Genomic DNA, 18,664 nt, shown 5'->3' on the forward strand with positions numbered 1-18,664 from the left:
TGTTATGATTTACATATGCAAATATGCAAATACTCCAGGCCGGGTCACAGCGGCAGGTGGCAGGGACTGGGAAGGTAAGGGGAGGAGGGAGAGGATAAAGGGGTAGGAATTTTAATTTGGGGCTAGACATGGCTGGAGAGAGAATACTGAGGTAGGCTTCAGAGTATGGGGGTGGGGTAGGGGAGTCTCCGTCCTAAGAAAAAAGGTGGGTCTGCCTGAGACTCCTTTTCTGTCCAGCCTCTGTTAGGCCTGAGATTGGCACCGTTTGGCAAGGTTGGCAGCGGGAGCCTGGGCACCATCTGCTGCTGGTGGCAAGGAAGGCGGGGAAGGAGGAGGCTCAGCTGGGCTGGAGGAGGAGGGGACCCTGGGACATATTTAGGGAGATCCCCCTCCCATCCATAAATAAACGTGGGGGAAAACCGTAAAGTACGCACTGGAGTCTGGACGCCAGTTTCTTATTGCCCTCTGCACCTAACTGCTCCGCCACACACTGCGGGGAAAAAGACCCAAGGGCAAGCGTCTTGAGAAAGGCCCCGACCCACCCTTATCTGTTAAGTCAGGGTAATGAGGCTGGAGGGGTCTCTGAGAAGTCTAGCCTCCCAAGACGAAGTTCTCCAGTCCAGCCCTCTTATGCTCCTTCCCCTCTCACCGCTCCCGATACCCAGGGGATACTTCTGGTCCGTTATCAGGATTCACTCATGCACTAGAAGAAGGCGTGGGAAATAGAAATGACATCGGGTCGGCCACTGCTTCTCCCAACCCCCTCCTCCACACAAACTCTTGTCTCTTATTTCTGCGAAGAATAAATTGTGGGAGTCAGAGCAGACCCGAGGGAAGTCCTGGAGAATGGGGTGGGGGGAGAGATGTCTCCCACCCCCTTCCAACACTGAAGCGAAACCAATTTGCCGGCTCATTTGCTGCGATGCTGGGGGGTCGGGAAACTCTGGAGGGCTGCTGTTCTCCACTCCCCCGCCTCGCCCCGCTTACACACACGGGCGGGGGGCGGGGTGCGCTCCCCTCTCGGAGCCGGCAGCTGTCCCTAATTAGAACGGAGGTTTAATTGGATTTATCAGCAGTTAATAGGAAATTAAGCAAAGGGCCCGAGAGGCGGAGGGAAGAGGGTAGGGAGAATACAGATTGGAAGGAGGGGTGGGGTTTGTGGTGGAAGTGTGCTTGTGTATTTGGGGGGGGGGGCGGCTTTAAGACCATCGAGGTCAGTTGGCGGAAAACAGGAAGGAGAAAAGTGATAGTATGGATCGGGATCCACCTTACTTCGTTACACAGTACATTGACCCCAAATGGCAACTGGACTTCTCTTGCTAAGTAGCTACCCTCACCAAGTCTCAACCCCCCGGGGCTCCAGGATCAGAATGCGAAACCAGCCTCCTGGAGGAGCCACCAAGAGAAGCGTGTGAGGAAGGGACAAGTGGAGCTAGTGTGTCCCAGAACCTCCCAGAACACCCTCTCCCTTGTGGCTGTGATGAATGATTCGGCCTTCAGCAAAGGTCAAGAAATTTCACCTAGAAAGCTGACTGAATTGAAAACAGGAGGCGGTTAGGGTGGGCAGACTGTCCACTAGGCCTTTGATAGAAGCCGGCTGCATCTCACCCTCTCTCCTAAGCTAAACAAAGAATGCCTCTTGCCATGGTGGAAGGAGCACTGGAATTAGGAGGCAGGCCACCTGAATTCGAGTCCCAGCCCTACTACTCAGTTTGGTTTCTTTAGCTGCGAAATCAAGGGGTCAAACTAGACCTCTAAAATCTCTTTCAGCTCTGACATTCCATAATTCTCATCCTGAGCCTCAATTTCCCCATCCTCTCAATCTCTCCCACGAGAAAAAGAAGAAGTGAGACTTGGTAAAGTTAGGCAGCTGAGCAGGACCGTTGGAGACTATGAAGAGGCGAGCCCTCGAGCCCTCCCTCAGTCCGTCCTGCTATGCTTTTCCCCCTAAGGCTGGCGGTTATTGAGTTGGCTCCCCAATTCTTGTCTCCTCCACTCTGGGCCAAGGATACTGGGCCTTTCCCTAAATCTCTCTAGTGGTTCCTTTCGTTTGCATAAACCCAATTTGCATATTGATGCAGCTCCCCTACAAGTCCTGCTTGGGGGGGGGGCGGAGAGATCTGGTGCAGAAGGGACCCAGGGGTTCCTGCAGACATTCCCCCATTTGCATTGCGGATGGCAGCTACTACTCTGTGTTCTCTGAAGATAAGCCCTATTCCCACCCTTGGGAAGTCAATGAATTCATTCCCTCCTCCCCTTCTGTCCAGGGAGGGGGGACCCCCGAAGAGACGGACGGAAACTCAAGGGGCTGAAGCCCCTGGGACCCCTAGAATAAGGGGAAGCTCATAATGTGGCTTCGACCCTCCAGGACCCCCAGGAGCCCGAAGCTAAGCTGGGGCTGCAGGAAGCTGTTGAGTCAACAGCCGGAGGCACCTCGTGTCACCACGACCTCATTACACCGCTAACGAGGCCACGATCCCCCGAGAGCCCCAACCTGCCCCCCTCTGCCTATTTGCCTGGCGATCTGGGAAGGGTTGGGTTGAACTGAGGGAAAGACTGACGGACATTGTGTGCATAAGAGCGCGTCTTCGTGTCTGGCTGTGACTATGTATGTGTCTCTTTGTGTGTGTCCTTTTGTCTATCTGTCTCGGTGTGTCTTGTGAGGCTGTGTGTATGAGAGATTCGGAGTGTGTTTGTGTCTTGGTGACAGTGCGTGGGCGTGTGCCTGGGTGTGAGACGCGCGGTATGTGTCCGTGTGACAAAGTGACGGATGTGTGTGTGTGTGTGTGTGTGTCTCGCCCCCTCCTATTTCCTCCTCTTCCCCATTTCTATTCCTCTCTCCTCTCCCGGCCTGGCTCCCGGCTTCGCTGCCTCCATCATCTCCATCCATTATTGAAGAAACAGCCGCGTCCGCTCCAATCACATCAACAAATCCCCATCACCACCGACACCCCCCATCCCCCTCACCAGGGGCGCAGGAGGGGGAGCCATGGAGTTGGGGGGGATCAAAGACGTGCTGTGTGGGGAAAGGGGAGCAAGGACTGGGGGAATATAGCTCACGACCTCATGCCCTGAGCCGAAGGGGAGGAGGGCTGGGACCGCGGGCCGGGATGCCTGGGTCCCCCAGCGGGAGAGCGCTTTGCATAAACAGATGGTGCGGATGTCTTTGTCTCTCTTGCTCTCCGTCTCCGCTCCTGTCTGGCTGATGCAATAATGCACATCTCGGAGCCTCGGGATCCAGCTCCCTTAATAGCGGGAGAGGGGGGTCAGGGAGAGGGGGATGGTGGGGGGGGGGGAGCAGCTCCCGAGCAGATGCTGATTTGTCTTCCTTCCTGGACACCATCTCCTCCCTACAGCTGCATCGGGGAAAACCGAGACCATATAGGAGCTGAGAAGAGGAAGGGAAAAGGGGAGTAAGGCTCCAGGGATGTTCTTGGGAGTGCTGCAACCTCGGGGTCCCAATGGTGGAATGGGGGGCGGGTAGGGTGGGAGGGAAAGAGAGGCAGAGACAGATGGGCAGAGACAGGAAAGGTAACATTAAGTTGGTTAGAGGTCTTGGAAATGAAGGTTTTGGAGCAAACTGCCAGGACCTTGGATAGCGCCCTAGAGGGAGGCGTTGGCGGGGGTGGGGGGGGGCAGCATAGGTGCAAGCAGAGGAGGTGAATGTCATAGCTTCTCCCTTACCTCCCCTGCTAACCACACCCAGCATGCCCCTGGCCAGCCACCTTTTCTCTCTACCGACGAGTTTGGCAGAACTCTCCAGAACTGGCGGGGGGCAGCATTAGCCACCGGGCTCAAATGCCCAGGGAGCCCCAACTTCTAAGCCCTGCCCCCTCAATGCTCTGGTGATCTACCAGAGCGCCACCCTCCCCCCCCCCCCCCCAGTGTATTCCCATATTACCGCTCCAGGTCTCAAGACACACACAACCACGCACTCCCTTACCTCCACCCACCAAATGAACAGGGGTGGGTGACTGAGCTGAAGTGACCCTTGTTCTTGTCCTTGTCAAGAACTTTTAGCCCCTGGGCCTCTTGAAGAGTCCAGTCCCTTTTCTGTAGCTGGGAACGCCCTGGAGGGCAACTTCCACCTGGTCCAGCAGATGGAGCTCTGGGGCTTTGTTCTGCACAGACTCCTAATACTGAGCAGCTCTGACCTAAAGTCTGGAGTGGGAACCCACACTGCACTTGGTCCAGTAGCCTCAGGACTTCCCCACTGGGCCCAACTCATTTTAATATGCGGCAGGGAGGACTGGTTGGAGTAGAGCGTCCCCAATCAGCGCTAATTAGGCAGATTGAGTCGTCTGAGTACAGCATCCCCTCCCCAAGTTTCCCCCACTAATCCACAGCTAATGACTCCTTAGCACCCGAGCACTGTCCGGGAGTTAGCAACCTGCGCCCCTAGTGCTGGAGGGGGTGGGGAGGAGCTGTTAGCCCTGGGGCCAGAGAAATAGAAAGACCCGGGGTCAGAGACAAGAATAAAAGGGGAAAGAAATTGAAACACACAACAAAGACAGACAAAAATTATTGAAGAGAAGAAAGGGGCAGGAAGAGACAAAGTCAAAGTGGCAGATAGCTGGAGAAGAAAAGGGACAGAGAAGAGAGACTGGAAGAGGACAGACAGAGAACAGACAGGAAGACAAACAGAGGCTCAAAGAAGCTTAGAAACAGACCAAGAGAAGAGAAAAAGGGCCCCAGTCAAGGAAAAACAAAGATAAATTGGGGAAGGGGGATGTTAAGGCTAGAGAGATGGGCAAAGAAAATCAGAAATTAGGGAGGAGGTGGAGAAAGACAGAGCCCAGAGCTTCCTGTGAGACAAGTGGATAACAGAAAAATGAAGGGGGATGAGGAGGAAAGAGATAAAGAATCTGAGGGGAAGTGGTTGCAGAGATGTAAGGGACCTTCTTTGAGCTCTTCTGAGATTGACCAGTTCAGGGACCCAGAGTGACCAGGAAGAAAGACTGGGGGGGGAGGGTGCAAAGAGCAGAGGAAAGTAAAAATCAGAGCTAAAGAGAAAAAATTGGTTAAGAACTCCCCAAACTCAACGACTGAGAAATAGGAAGCAGGAAAGGAGGCTTGGGGAGATTGGATCCGTCTGCCTTCGAATTAGAGCAAATGGTGATCTTCCTCCCTCAGATGCTTAACACAGTCCCTTCACCTGCTGTTGTTTTCTTTTTCTAAGTCCCTTTTCCATGATAGGAGAGGAGGGGTGAGGTCCACATTCTGGGGTCACCCTCTTTCCTTCCCCAACATCAACACCTCTTCCATTCCCCCAGCTGTGGGACATACCAGAACCAGATGTGCAGTCCAGCTGTGGCAGAGGCAAGAATAGGATGTTTGGGTTTTCTTTTTTCTTATCAGACATAGCGGTTGGGGGGAGGGAGAGGGAGGGAAAGGAGGACGTGGGAGTGAAGGAGAGCAGAGACTGGGGGGACTGAGCAGTGGCATCTGATCTGAGAGGCCCTCGGATGAAGATATGAAGATTGAAGCTTAATACTATCCCTTATCCTGACTACATAAGGAGGCCAGGATCTGAGGAGAGACAGAGGCCAAGGTAGAAAGAGAAATTCATACTCTTACTCTCTCTCTCTCTCTCTCTCTCTCTCTCTCTCTCTCATCTCTTTGTTCTCTGTGTCTCTGACATTTTATCTCATTATCCTCGGAGAGGCTGAGAGAACCGGACCCCTCAGCCTAATTACCTAGTAGCCTAGCTGCTGTCATTGACAAGAAGTGGGGGGAAGGAGTGGGGGAGAGGAAGGAAGTTGTCAGAGTTGCAGGTGGTGTGGGCTGAGGAGAAGCAGACACTAGAGGGCTGATGGGGGTCTGGAGGGTAGAAATCCCAAAGGAAAAGGGATTATTGGAGAATGCATTGTCAACCATTGGGGGTATGATCCCTGGCTCCATAGTATCAAGGGCCAGGCAGGGGGACCACTTTGCAATGGAAGAACCCAGCAGTGTGTCTCTGAAGTAGGAGAATGTCCCCTAACAATCAACCCACCCAGACTGAGGTTTCCTACTTGTACAAAGACAATGTACACCTTTTCCTAGCCTGACCTGGCTTGCAATGTCTGCTTCCAAGTCTCAGGGCAGTGGGGGGAGGGGCCATTTCTAACAAACACATGATCCAAAATGTAGAGGCTGCAGTGAAGAGAGTCTCTCCCTCCCACTCCCCTCAGAAACTCCCACTCCCCTTCTCCCACCAGCACTGCTCACCCACAGGTGGCCTGCAGATAAAGCTATTGTTTTTAGGTGTCTCTGACTCTTTGTGGGGTCTCAGTCTTAGTTCTTGTCTGTTTTCCTCTACGCTTGTGTCTACACTCCAATAGCTAGTGTGAATTCTTCTGTCACTCTGTTCTCTCTTCCCCACCCTGTCATCCTGTTCTCCCTGTTTTCTATTTGCTTTCTTTTCCCTCTCTTTCCCTTCTCTATTAGAGTGACTTCCCCCCTCCTCTCTTTTTCCCATTCCCTTCTCCTTCTTATCTTCACAAGAAGGAAGAGAGTGGATAGTATACTTCTCCTGATGGATCCATTGGTTCCCTAGTCTTCATTCCAACACCCCTGATGTTAGGGAGGAGGCTGTTTCTTACCAAGAAATGATCCCTAAACTGAATGTGAACCTGTAATTCCAACTGGGTTTTGAATCTGTGTGAGAATCCAGATCCCTGACTCCAAAGTAGAATTTGAGTGTGGTTCTCCTGAATTAGACTTCTCTCACCTGTAAAGGGTCCTGGTCCCAAAGGTGTGTGGGTTTTCTATACTTCTGGGGACTCGGTCCAAAAAAAAAAAGCTTCCCCATCTGCACTGTCAAACCTTTCAAACTGGCCCCATCCCCTGCAGACTAGGTTCTTAGGAGAGGGGAGAGGATTGGGAGGGGAAGATTTTGCCTTTCTGTCTCCCTATCACGTCTCTGGTGGCAATGTTGCTGAGCAATTAGTTTAACAAGTGGTGTGTGTGTGGGGGGGGGGGGTGTGTCTCCCATCCCTGTGTCCCTGGCTTTGATCCCAAGTCTGATCCAATGGGAGCTAAGAAGGGGAGTGCTGGGTTGGCGGTGTGGGGAGAGGCGTGGTCTCTGAATTTCATAGAACCATCACAGGGCCCCAGCCTTTAACTCTAAGCCCTTCAAAGCCACAGACACCTCTATATCTCCCTTTCCCCAGACTCGAAGGTCTCTGGGCCCTGTTGCAGATGTACCTGGGCCCTGTCACAGGACCTATACCCCCTGCCAATTATTCTTGGGAGGGGCCTCCAATTATGAGCAATTCTGGGCCAACTCTGGGTTTCTGCTGGTCTTCTGGACCATCTCTCCCGAAGAGATTCTTAACCTGGGGTCCATGGATCCCCAAGGAGTCCTTAGATAGATTTCATGGAGTCCTGTACTTGGATGGGAAAACCATTACGTCTTTATTTTCACCAACCTTTAACTGATTTTGTTTCCTTCAATTAGGGATTAAAAAAAAAACCAACAACACAGCCTTATTCTGAGAAGGGATGGATGGGTCTCAACCGATTGTCAAAGGGGTCCATGACACAAAAAAGGTTAAGAACCCCTGATCTAGTTGAATGGGGTCCAAAGCTGGAGCTGACTGAGAGACAGAAATTCCTGTATCCTATCCTCAACTCATCTACTCTGCTGCAATTCGACCTCCTTCTTTCGGTTTTTCTGGCTCAAAAATAGGGATTTCCTGCTCCAAGCCCCAGTTCTCAAAAATACTTTGGCGCTCTCTGCGTGCGTGTGGAAGGAGGGGGTTCACGAAGGTTATTACCATATTGCTCAGAATGTGAACGTCCTGGGCTCAGGCTGAACTGGGCAGGGGTGTATTCCTGTACTGGGAAGCGTGGGAGGTGGCATCCCATTCCAGGCGCCAGCCCCTTAAACCCCTTTCCAAGTCTTTTCCCAGTTCCGCCGCTGGAGGAGAGAGGAGGAGAAGTGGAAGAGGTGGAGGCAAACTCGGGGCTGGGCTGAGTTGACCCCTCCCAGAGCCCTGGGCAAATGGGGTGGGGGAGAGGTGGTAACCCAGGAGGAGAAAAAGAGCGGAACTGGAAGAGGAGGAGGAGAAGACGGGAGAATACAGAGGCAACATGTTGGGAACCCAATTTTGGGACCGTTTTATCCGGCAGATCAAGAGAAACCCCGGAGTGAGTCCCATTCCCTCTGTGGGCCCCCATATCTGCCTCTCTCCTCCTTCCCCATCCCTGGTCCTCTATCCCGATGTTCTCTAAGTTCTTACCCTGCTATCCTCATCGTCTTTTATAACCGTCCCTCTTCCTAGTTCCTTCCATCCCCTCTCTCTTCCCCTCTTTCCCCCCTCCCTCGCTATAGCTTAACTGGGTTTGTAGGAAATGGGCCTATGCTGACAAGGGAAGAGAGCACTCTGGTTGGGGTGGGAGGACCCCGGAGGCTTAGGACAAATGCGGAACCAAGAGATCTAGAGAAGGAATCTGAAAATGGACCCTCCAGGTCCCTCGGTCCCCTTATGAATGAGAAAGCTGGGGAGGCCGGGACTGGCCCTTCTTTGAAATGAACCCTTCAGAGGTTGGGGGTGGGGGGCGGTATGGCGAGAAGTTGAGGGGACCTCGGAGACTGGAATAAAGGGCCCGGGATCCTCCAGGGTGAGAGGAAAGAGTCCACCTCTGACCATGTCCACCATTAACGTCCTCATCCTTCTCCGACTCCCTCACGCCAGCTTATCCCGCTAATCAGCTTCATTGGCCTGGGGATGGGCAGCGCTGCGCTTTACCTGCTTAGACTCGCCTTGCGCAGCCCCGACGTCAGGTAAGGGCCTAAGGGAACTAACAGGGGCGCCGCCCAGGAGGCTTAGGTTTAGACTGGGAAATGCGGGCCAAAGAGGGAGAAAGAACTTGCTGGGGATGATGGAGGTATTGAGGAGCGCCACCCGGGAAGCAGAAGCTACAGGGTTCCCTGGACTAGATTTGCCTTCGGATATCCCAAGCTACCCCCCATCCTCAGACTGTAGAACTCGAACCTGGCTCTCTCCCTGCGCCCTTCCCCCGCTCACTTCATCCGACAGAAGCCTTGGGCCCAGCTCAGGTGGTCCTGGTGACCGCGCTGAGCTCCCTGCCCGGTTGCCATGGCGACGCCACTCTGCCCGCGGCCCGGCGTTAGGGCTGGCGGCTGAATTGCCGCCGCGGGGGATGGGACCCTTCCTCACTCCGAGAAGTGAGCTAGGGGCAGATCCAGGTCCGCTTGCTGGACTCGCAGTCTTCTGTTTCCTACCCCGGCACCCCAAGCCCTAGACATCCCCCACCCCAGACAGCCTTCAAGGCTGCCCTTTAAATTGTCGTTATCCTTCCCCTAAATTCTCAACCACATCTCCCCAGTACTCATAACATCCTCCTTCTCCGCCACCCCACCCCAAATTTGGCCACAGCTACTATCCCCCCCCCACCTCTTTCCAGAAGTTACCCCCCCCCCGCTCTGTTTTGCGAAACTCGGAAAGTGCAGGGCTTGGAGAGGTATCCCTGAGCTAGAAGGAGGAGGGGGTGGCCGGGGGGCTGAGCTGTCAGCTGCCTGCAGCCCCACGCTGACAGCGGTGACAGGCTGCCTGTCGCCCGCCCCGTCAGCTTCTTCTAACATTGTGCCCCTCCCCCCAACCTCCCACCCCCGTAGATCAGTCTCTGTCAGGGAAAACAGCCCCTCCCTTACTCGATCCCCTGGGAGGGGGGGACCCTGAGGCAAAGAGAGGGGGAGGGAGTCAGGGCTTCCGAAGAAGGGACCCTTTATTTACCTAGACCCTTCTTCCCCGCCCTGCCCTCCTCAGCTGGGACAGAAAAAATAACCCAGAACCTTGGAATCGCCTGAGCCCCAATGACCAGTACAAGGTAACACCCATGTCTCCCCCTCCTTCGCCTGAGTCCCCCGCCCCTCACCCACGATCTCCGCCAGCCTCTCTAAAGTACCCCGTCGCTTCATATTCTCCAGGCTTGGAGTTTCAGCGTTTACAACTCGCATCCCCCATACTCTCCGGGCCCTTCCTCCCCCTCCCCTTGGAGCTGGGGTCCCAGGGCCCCCTTCCCATAAAGTTGAGGGTAAGGCCTGGGGGATAGGTTGGGGACGTGGCCTAGGGTGAACATCCATCCTTTCTGCCCCTCCTGCTTCCTGCAGTTCCTCGCAGTTTCCATGGACTACAAGAAACTGAAGAAAGACCGGCCGGACTTCTGAAGTGGGGGGCCTCTAGGAGGGGGCGTGTGTGAGGGAGGGTGTTCTTGCAGTGGGGCTGAGGTCCAGTGCTTGTGACCGCGCGGAGTTGGGCCAAGGAGGGGAGGGGCAGCAGACTGGATGTCTCGATGCTAATAAACACCATCGCCAAAGTCGGACGTCTAAGAAGCGGGGTATGGGTTCCATGCCTGGGGTTCTTCCTGCCTGGGCTTGGCTTCTGAAGTCTCTCGGGAACAATCGAGCACTGTCAGTGTTCCTGACTGCTACAGACCTAGGTTCCCACGCTCTGCGGGGACTGGTCTTCCCACCCCCGATGTTCCGGACAGAGGAAGCACCCCTGACACAGCCTAAATCCCAGGAGTCGGAAAGGGAGGGAATGCACCAGGATCCCCACCCCCCACTCCCCTCTGAGGCCAGGGAAAGAGGGTGGAATCAGAGATCAAGAGACACAGAAGGCACACAGCCTGAGGCCGGAGGGCAGAGCGCAGTTTGCTTTCCAAGGCACCAGGCCAGAAGCTTTCGTGTCAGACGTGCACCAGAGGCTCTAGCTGGCTCCATTTCTCCCCTGGGCGCGGGCTCAGGGGGGTGGGTCCAGCTGGCTTCTTTAGCCCCACCCACACCAGAACAGGCAGTACGTGCCAACCCCCCCTGCCCTCTCCATTTGTAACTTCGAGGTGGCCAAAGCAGAAGGCCCAGAGTCAGTATGTACCTAACACCTTGCCAGAGGCTTAGACCCCCACAGCTTCTCTTAGTTTATTCCTGTCCCAGCCCCCCACCTCATGCCTCACAAGTGGATCACCCAGGGATAGCTCCCACATCTCTTCCTCATCCACTCCCAGTCCCCTCCCTTCCCCCAAACCCCAATCTCGGGGGATCAAGCAGAGGCAGCCGTGGGCAAAATACAATTTCATTTAACAAATTGAATTTGCTGCGCCTGCTAATCACGTCTGGTGTCGGCTCTGATCAGAGTCAGAGGGAGGCACACCAAGCCCCATGGCCCCATGCCCCCAGGGAGGGAATACAGAATGTGAAGGCGGGAACACAAGTCAGCCTGTTACCCATCTTTTCCTGTTCCCCCCTCAACTGAAAAACAGGAGACAGTTGCAGCATTTTTATTAGATTAAAAAAAAAGAGGCAGGTCTAACTGAGCCCCTTCCCCCCATCAAAACAGCTCATCTGCCCCCTTCCAACTCTATAGAAAAGAAAAGGGAACTAGAGAGTAAGGTGTTTTCAGTTAATGTGTTAGGAAAAATTGGAAGGCAAGAAGATATATCACATCTACCTTATCCCAAACTTCCAAAGAGTGTTAGAAAACTCAACTACAAACTTAGTGGGCTGGGGAGAAAGTCCCCCTTTGGGACTAATGGCACTCTTCTTCCCCCACAGAAAAACAGGAGTAAGAAGGTGCCTCCTCTCCCCAAATTTGCTTAGCAGGAAGGCATAGGCATCCTCCAGTTCTCAGAAGAAGAGAGACAGCATGGCCCCCTTAACGCTCCTCAAAGCCAGGCATGGGAAAGGCCCGGGCAAAATCTTCCACTCGTTGTCTGAGATTGGCCAGGCGCTGTCTTGTTTCAGGATCATTCAGGAGAAAGGATTTGAAATCTGAGAGCTTCCCTGAAGGTTGGGAGGAAGGACGGTGGGAAAGAAATGAGCGGAAGGGTTCCAACCTGGTCTCCCCTCCCAAACACTCTTGACCAAGGGACCCTGGAAGAACGGTAGATTGCTGGGTGAGCAGTTCTCAGGGAGTGACTAAAGGAGAAGAGAAACCAGCTCAAGGATGGATTGTGGGCAATCCAGGGCCCTCAAGCCAGACCACTCACCTGTCTTGTTCTTCACATCTAGCCCAATGTGAACACCCTCATCAATAAAGTTCACCACTTGCCGAAAGTCATCTTCTCGGAAGTGCCGAGATGTCAAGGCTGGGGCACCTGTTTAGCAGGAAAGGTATTAGAGTGCTGGCTAGGCCATATTCCTAATCACAAACTTGTACCCCGTGGTTGTAAGGATGAGGAAAGGGCCTCTTCTCATTCATTTATTCAGTGCCTACGAAATGACACGAATTCTGCTAGGTGAGAGGGGCAGAAAGACAGATATCTCTTTAGGTTTCCTTCTAGGACTGATGCACAAGCCCTCCCAGGATCACTCACTGTCGGCCCCTCTCCCCACATACCTAGTCTGAGTCCCCCTGGGGTGATGGCACTCCGGTCCCCTGGACAGGTGTTCTTGTTGGCAGTGATAGACACCAGTTCCAGAACTCGCTCAGCCCTGGCTCCATCCAGCCCTTTGGGTCGAAGGTCAACGAGAACTAAGTGATTATCAGTGCCGCCTGAAAGAGAAAACAAATGGGGTAAGATGGAGGTGGGTGGGTGGGTGTCATTAATATCCTCCTAGGATTCCCAACAACCTTTCTCAGAGAATGAACAACGAGACTCTCTCAACCCTCCAACGTACACTAACAGTGGCTCCCATGACCCCTCACCAGACACCAAGGAGTAGCCCTTCTGGAGAAGTGCATCAGCCATGGCCCGGGCATTCCGAAGGACCTGCTGGGAATACTCTCGGAACATTGGGGTATTGACCTAGGAGGGGCACAGAGGAGATCAGTATTAGCAGCCAGGAAACACCTGTATTCACACCTACCCCATCACTTCTGAGAACAGAAGGGTCTAGGCTCAGATCAAGAGCCAGAAGACAACCTCTAGTCCAGGGGTTCTTAATCTGGGGGTCCAAGAGTTTTAAAAAGAATATGTTTGAACTGTATTTCAGGACAATTGGTATCTTTTGTAGTCCTAAGTATTCTACTTAATGCATTTAAAAACAGGATTCTGAGAAGGGGTTCCCAGGCTTCACCCAGTCTGCCAAAGGGGTCTAAGACACAAAAAAGGTTAAAAATCCCTGATCCTGAACAACATCCTCCATTGTAGAGGTGAGTAAAGTAAAGCTCAGAGGCAAACTTGCTTCAGCTCACAAAGGTACCCACACAATCTCTTGTATGATGTTGCTCCCCAACCCCGCCCCAACAGCAAGAGCTTCCTCCAACCCATCCTTCAATGAAAAGCAATTAGTGTTGTTAATTTCTCTCCCCTAATCCTGAAGACCTTATATTCTGCTCCTCCCCACCCCCAACAGATGCACCTCTTTTTTTGTCCCTTCTCCTTCCATTGCCACTCTAGCAGTAATAAGAGATGAAAAATATATGACTCCAGCCTAACATCCCCTTTTCCTACTGCTGTACAATAAATCTAGTCCTACTGGCATCCAGGCTGCCATTCCAAGGAAGTACGATGGGCTGATACCATGGCACACGTGGCTCATTCATTCCAAGCCGACCCCTCCGCTCGGGACCAACCCCACCTACCTGCTTGAGGGCCACGGCAACAGCTGCGATGGCATGGTTATGGGGCCCACCCTGCAGGGAGGGGAACACAGCAAAGTTGATCTGGTCCTCAAATGCGTAGGGGATCTCTCGCCCAGTTTTGGGGTCCACAGACTGTACCCCTTTGCGATAGAAAATGAGTCCAGACCTATGAGGAGAGAGAAAAAATGAGGTCGGGGACTGGCCTGTGTGGAATTTGGGGTTGTGGGAGAGGTGAAAGGGTTGACTGGGGTCAATAGCTAGTCCCTCCCGATGGAGGGAAGGACAAAATGGGAAGAGTCTGGCTCTTAGATGCCTAAGGTCTGCTGAAGTCAGGGTTTCTCTGCAGGTTAGAGTCACAATGGGATTAGGGTTGGGAAGGGGGCAGACAGATCATGTCAGTTCTGTCTGTACAAAAAGAGGAGAGGACCAGAAAAAGGGCATCATTCTAGGATTCTAAACCCAGGGACAGAAGGGCTCAAGAGGAGGGTACCCGGGAGAGAAAAAGTAGGAATCTTCTGGGCAGACCCTTTCCCAGTTCCCAAGTAGATCTTCAACTGTTTTCCCATTCTTTTAAAAAATCCTGTTAGACAATTCATCATAGGGCTTTAAGGGAGTCTGGTGACCCATGGTGTGAGTGTGGGAGTGTGTGTGTGTGTGAGTGTGTGTGTGTGTGTGAGTGTGTGTGTGTGTGTGTGTGTGTGTGTGTGTGTGTGAGTGTGTGAAGAAGGGAAGAAAATTAATCTTTGAAGAGCTCTGAGCACAGTGGAATGCCCAGTGGCAAGCTCTGACCTGGCCCCACGCAAGGTCTTGTGGGTGGTGGTTGTGACGATATCCGCATGGTCGAAAGGTGAAGGAATGACCTTGGCAGCCACCAAGCCACTGATGTGTGCCATGTCGGCCATCAGATAGGCTTTGACCTCATCGCACACCTAGATGAAGAACAGGAACTCAGCTTGGTGGGGTGGGGGAAGAGTTACTTAAGTCTGACCCAACCTAGGATATCTCCACAAAGGGCCCAACCCACTCCAAGCTCACTCTTAGACTCACCTCCCTCATTCGGGCATAGTCAATGAGACGAGCATAGGCGCTGGTGCCCGCAATGATCAGACGTGGCCGGAACAGCCTGGCAGTGAGGGCCAGCTGGTCATAGTCAATGAGGCCAGTTGTAGGCTGAACAGATGGACAAATGGATAATTGAGACTCTGGGAGTAGGGAAGAGAACAGCAATTCTCTCCTCCTCTCAACCCATGGGGCTTCGGAGGTGAAACCTCTCCTATCTTCCACTCTGCCTCCTCATCCCATGCTTCCTTCACCTTCCATCACTCACATTCAGTTTATATGGCATAGATTCAAAGAAGATGGATGTGGCTGAGATCCGCTTGACATTGGACATGTAACCATGAGTAAGGCTGGGGAAGAGAAAGAGAGACAAGCCGAGGAGATCTCAGAGCAGGGAAAACAAAACCCCAAAACCCAGGTTCCCCACCCCCATATGGCTAGATTGTTTTCATTGCTTGTGTCCTAAAATCTCTTCCTCAACTCAGGCCCCCATGCCCTTTCCCCACCCCAGGAAATTCCACTTAAGCAAATTGCCCCTCTAGCTTTTTAGATGTAATTTCAGAGCTTTGGGACCTAGCTTGTCCTATCTCTTTCCCACTGCTCCCCTCAAACTCACTGGCCTCCATCAGGCAGATCCAATCCCATGATCCTGTCGTGGGGCTGCAGGACAGCCGTATAGGCAGCCAGATTGGCTGGAGATCCTGAATATGGCTGGACATTAACTCCCCATCTGTCTGGGTCAAGGTCAAAGGCCTCTAAGGCACGCCGCTGGCATAACAGCTCAATCGCATCAACGACCTCCGATCCACCGTAGTACCTGTCATTGAGGAGGGAGAAGAAATGAAAGGGTTAAGTCTGGATACGACAGGGCGCTTTAGTTTGTGGCTGAAGGGGTATTATATCCCCTTCAATTTATCTACTCCAACTGAAACAGCAAGCAGAAAAAAGATAATGAGAGAGACAGAGAGAGAAACAGACAGACACAGTCAAGAGAGAGAGACAGAGACACAGACAGACAGACAAACACAGTGTGAGAGAGACACAGACCGACAGAGTGAGAAAGAGACAGAGATAGAGAAACAGACACAGTGAGTGAGTGAGAGACAGAGAGAAAGAGAGAGAGAGAAGAGAAAAGAAGAGAAGAGAGAGAATGAATATGTAAGGGTGGGGTGCTCTGAAAGGCTAGGTTCAGTCCATCCCTCCTCCCACAGCTCCAGCTTCCTATTGGCCCTGGCCCCCTCATCTCACCTCTTGCCAGGGTAGCCCTCTGAATACTTGTTGTTTAGACAGGATCCCAAAGCCTCCAGGGCTGCTCGGCTACAGAAGTTCTGAGATGACAGATATGGGGAGAAGGTGTTATAAGGGAGCACCTCACCTCCTCCCAGTTCCCTAAAATTATGATGCCAGGCCAGCCTGATCCTTCCTTCCACTGGAGCCAGTGCTGTACCAAGGAGAAAAATACAGATATCCCTTCCACATTGAGACTTTCCCCATGGAGGTTTCAATATATCACCGGATGGCATAAGAAAATTTGGGGGGAGTTTTGCAGAAGCTGCAGATGACACAGAAAAAAGTTTAGAAACTCAGAAATATGTAAAGTTTAGGTATATTACTGCATAACATCAGCATATTTTCTCTTTTAATATCATAATAATTCAGATTTCTCTGGTTCAAAGGGAAAGCCAAAAAATTTTATGTGTATTTTCCAGATTGCAGGGGCATTGTGCCCTAACCCCAGAAGCAGATGAGATAACTTTAGTAACTGAGCTGTTTCCTCTAACTCAAGCCTATAAAACTCCCAAAGATAGTTTGGAAATATTTAACAAAACAAATAAAAATACAACACAACACAGATAATGTTAAGTTATGGCTTTCAAAGTCAAATGCTTCCTGCAGGCATGAAAAGATCCAGTTCTATCAGAGTATGACACCAATGTCCTTGCAATCAGAGGCAAACCAGACCAGTGTCCAGTCCACCCAGCCCCAACCCAGATATATCTCTGCCCCCAGGGTGCTCCTACCTCAGAGGCAATGAGTTCTAGGCCCCGACACTGTCTATCCTTCTCTCTTTGTAGGAGTTCCCACATCTCAGGGTCACTTTCAGACAGGCTTTCCTGGCCTGTCCAGCCTCTGGAGGCCTCTCCAGCCTGGGCTTTCGCTGCCTCTCCATGCTGGAACCGGAGAGCCACCTGAAACAGCTGACTGCATCTCTGGAGGGGCTGCCAGGGCAGAGAAAAATCACATACATATCCCCATAGACTCTATAACCCAGACCAGGGGTGTGGCCCTCTGGGGGGGTGGGGTCCTCAAGTGTGGACCTTTGACTGAATCCAAACTCCCAGGTTTGTTCTGTGAAGTTTGGATTCAGTCAAAGGGCCACACTTGAGGACTTAGAGGGCCACATGTAGCCTCCTGGCTAAAGGTTCCCCACCCCTGACTCAGACTCAATCACTTCTGCCCTGCCCCCATTGTCTAGCTCAGATCAGCCAAGCTCGGTCATTCCTGAAGATAGTTTTAGAGGCCAAAGTTCAGAGGAAAGTCCGAGGGGGGTGGCACTGATTTGATCCACTCCACTGAGACAGCAAGGCATGGGGGGAGGAGAGCTTCCTGTAACTGGGCAAAGTTAGAGTCAGGGCTTCCAGAACCACAGTAAACCAAGGGCCTCGGGGCCTTCCTATCCCACTCTCCCCTAGACCTCCCCATCCCAGGGAACTCTCCCTAAGTCCTACATAAACACAGCAACTCTGGTCCCAACAGTAACATAGGGTATGCTGAATAAAGTGGGGGGGAGGGGTACAAAGTTCTAAGTCTGAAGCTGAGCTGATGGAAGTCCCAAGCTGGGTTGTCTCCACTGTAATAGGCACTGCTAATCCCTGAAGAATCGGGGACCTAGATGAGGCAGTGGGACAGTGGACCACATACTGCCCCTGTCAACTATATCCCACCCCACTCTTCCCTCCCTCCCTGATGCAACCCGCCCGGGACAGTTGCATCACCTGCCATTGAGGGTTTTTTTTTTACTTCTGCTGCTGGCATGGGATGGTTGGGGTGAACCGTTCACCCACGTCCCTGGAGGTTAGGGGAGATCCCTTACAGACTGGGCTATACAGAACAAACCCGGGGCTGGGGGTGGGGTGGGGTAAGAGGGTAGGAGTAGAAATCTCAGGTTTGCCCAGTAGAACTGGGCACGCTACCATTAATGATCCGCTCTTTGCCATCTCTCCCTCGCCCCACCCATTCCAAGACACCTGTAACTAGGCAGGCCCCCACCCGTCTACTCCCCTTGAGTGTGGGGGAGAAGGAACAGGAGGAACCCCATGCCCCACCTTTCAGTCTAGTGCCAGTTTGGAAAGTGAGGGGTCCTGAAAGTTGGGGCACTCCAATGGGTGGCTTCTGTACACATAACGGGTTTCCCCCTCCCCCCACGCCGCGTGACCATGGCTGGGGGGGAGCGGGACCCCAAGCTGCGCTTTCATGGGGAGAAGGGCCACTAGCTATCAGTGCACGGAGTCCTGTGCCTGCCCCTCCCCATCTCCCCTCTCCCCCAGCCCCCACTTCCTCCTCCCGCCGCGGGCCACGTGCTAAAAAGTACTGGGCAAAAGCCCCAGGCCTGGGGCAAGCCCACTCGGGGCGGAGGAAAGTGTGTGCCGTGTCAAGCTGCCTCCAAGGCCCAGCCACCCCTGCCCTTACCCGGAATGCACGAAGCAACGGGGAAGGTAACATCGCGGTTCGGAGACTCAGCAGGTCCTGCTATGCACCTGGGCCCGCAGCAGCGCGCAAAAAGAAGGATGCGGAAGCGCATGCGCCATAAAAAGACTGGCTCGTAGCTCCCGGCTTTAAGGAGAGGGGCTGTTAGCACATGCGCAGAAGAGATTCGGCATAGTCTGGGAGTTGTAGTTTTTTAGAGCCCTTCCGTTCTTGTTTCCAGCTTAGGCGAACTCGCTGGGGAGGGATGGGGTTGTGGCGGGAAAGAGCGAGGGTTGGGTCTCTTCGTTAAGGAGAAGTTACAATATTAAATTCTTCCTTCCGAGATTTATATCTGGCTTTCCATAGTCGTTTTGCATGTTGTATCC

General features: G+C 52.9%; 2 protein-coding genes across 2 annotated transcripts; one reads left to right on the forward strand and one right to left on the reverse strand.

The window, feature by feature from the left end:
- Nucleotides 1-8,042: 8,042 nt before the first annotated feature.
- Nucleotides 8,043-10,198, forward strand: NDUFA4L2 (NDUFA4 mitochondrial complex associated like 2). Its single transcript, XM_036760017.1, has 4 exons — nt 8,043-8,133; nt 8,682-8,770; nt 9,777-9,837; nt 10,121-10,198. The coding sequence occupies exons 1-4, from the start codon at nt 8,077-8,079 to the stop codon at nt 10,175-10,177; spliced, it is 264 nt and encodes an 87-aa protein (XP_036615912.1). The 5' UTR covers nt 8,043-8,076; the 3' UTR covers nt 10,178-10,198.
- A 1,072-nt stretch (nt 10,199-11,270) lies between these two features.
- SHMT2 (serine hydroxymethyltransferase 2) lies at nt 11,271-18,409 on the reverse strand. The gene is made up of 12 exons (XM_036760020.1): nt 18,282-18,409; nt 16,613-16,810; nt 15,840-15,919; nt 15,208-15,408; nt 14,860-14,941; nt 14,580-14,702; nt 14,322-14,461; nt 13,533-13,698; nt 12,654-12,753; nt 12,345-12,500; nt 11,995-12,102; nt 11,271-11,788 (listed from the first exon to the last, which is right to left on the reverse strand). The coding sequence occupies exons 1-12, from the start codon at nt 18,312-18,314 to the stop codon at nt 11,661-11,663; spliced, it is 1,515 nt and encodes a 504-aa protein (XP_036615915.1). The 5' UTR covers nt 18,315-18,409; the 3' UTR covers nt 11,271-11,660.
- Nucleotides 18,410-18,664: the final 255 nt, after the last annotated feature.

Source organism: Trichosurus vulpecula, chromosome 5 (genome assembly GCF_011100635.1).
Source record: "Trichosurus vulpecula isolate mTriVul1 chromosome 5, mTriVul1.pri, whole genome shotgun sequence".
Classification (NCBI taxonomy): Eukaryota; Metazoa; Chordata; class Mammalia; order Diprotodontia; family Phalangeridae; genus Trichosurus; species Trichosurus vulpecula.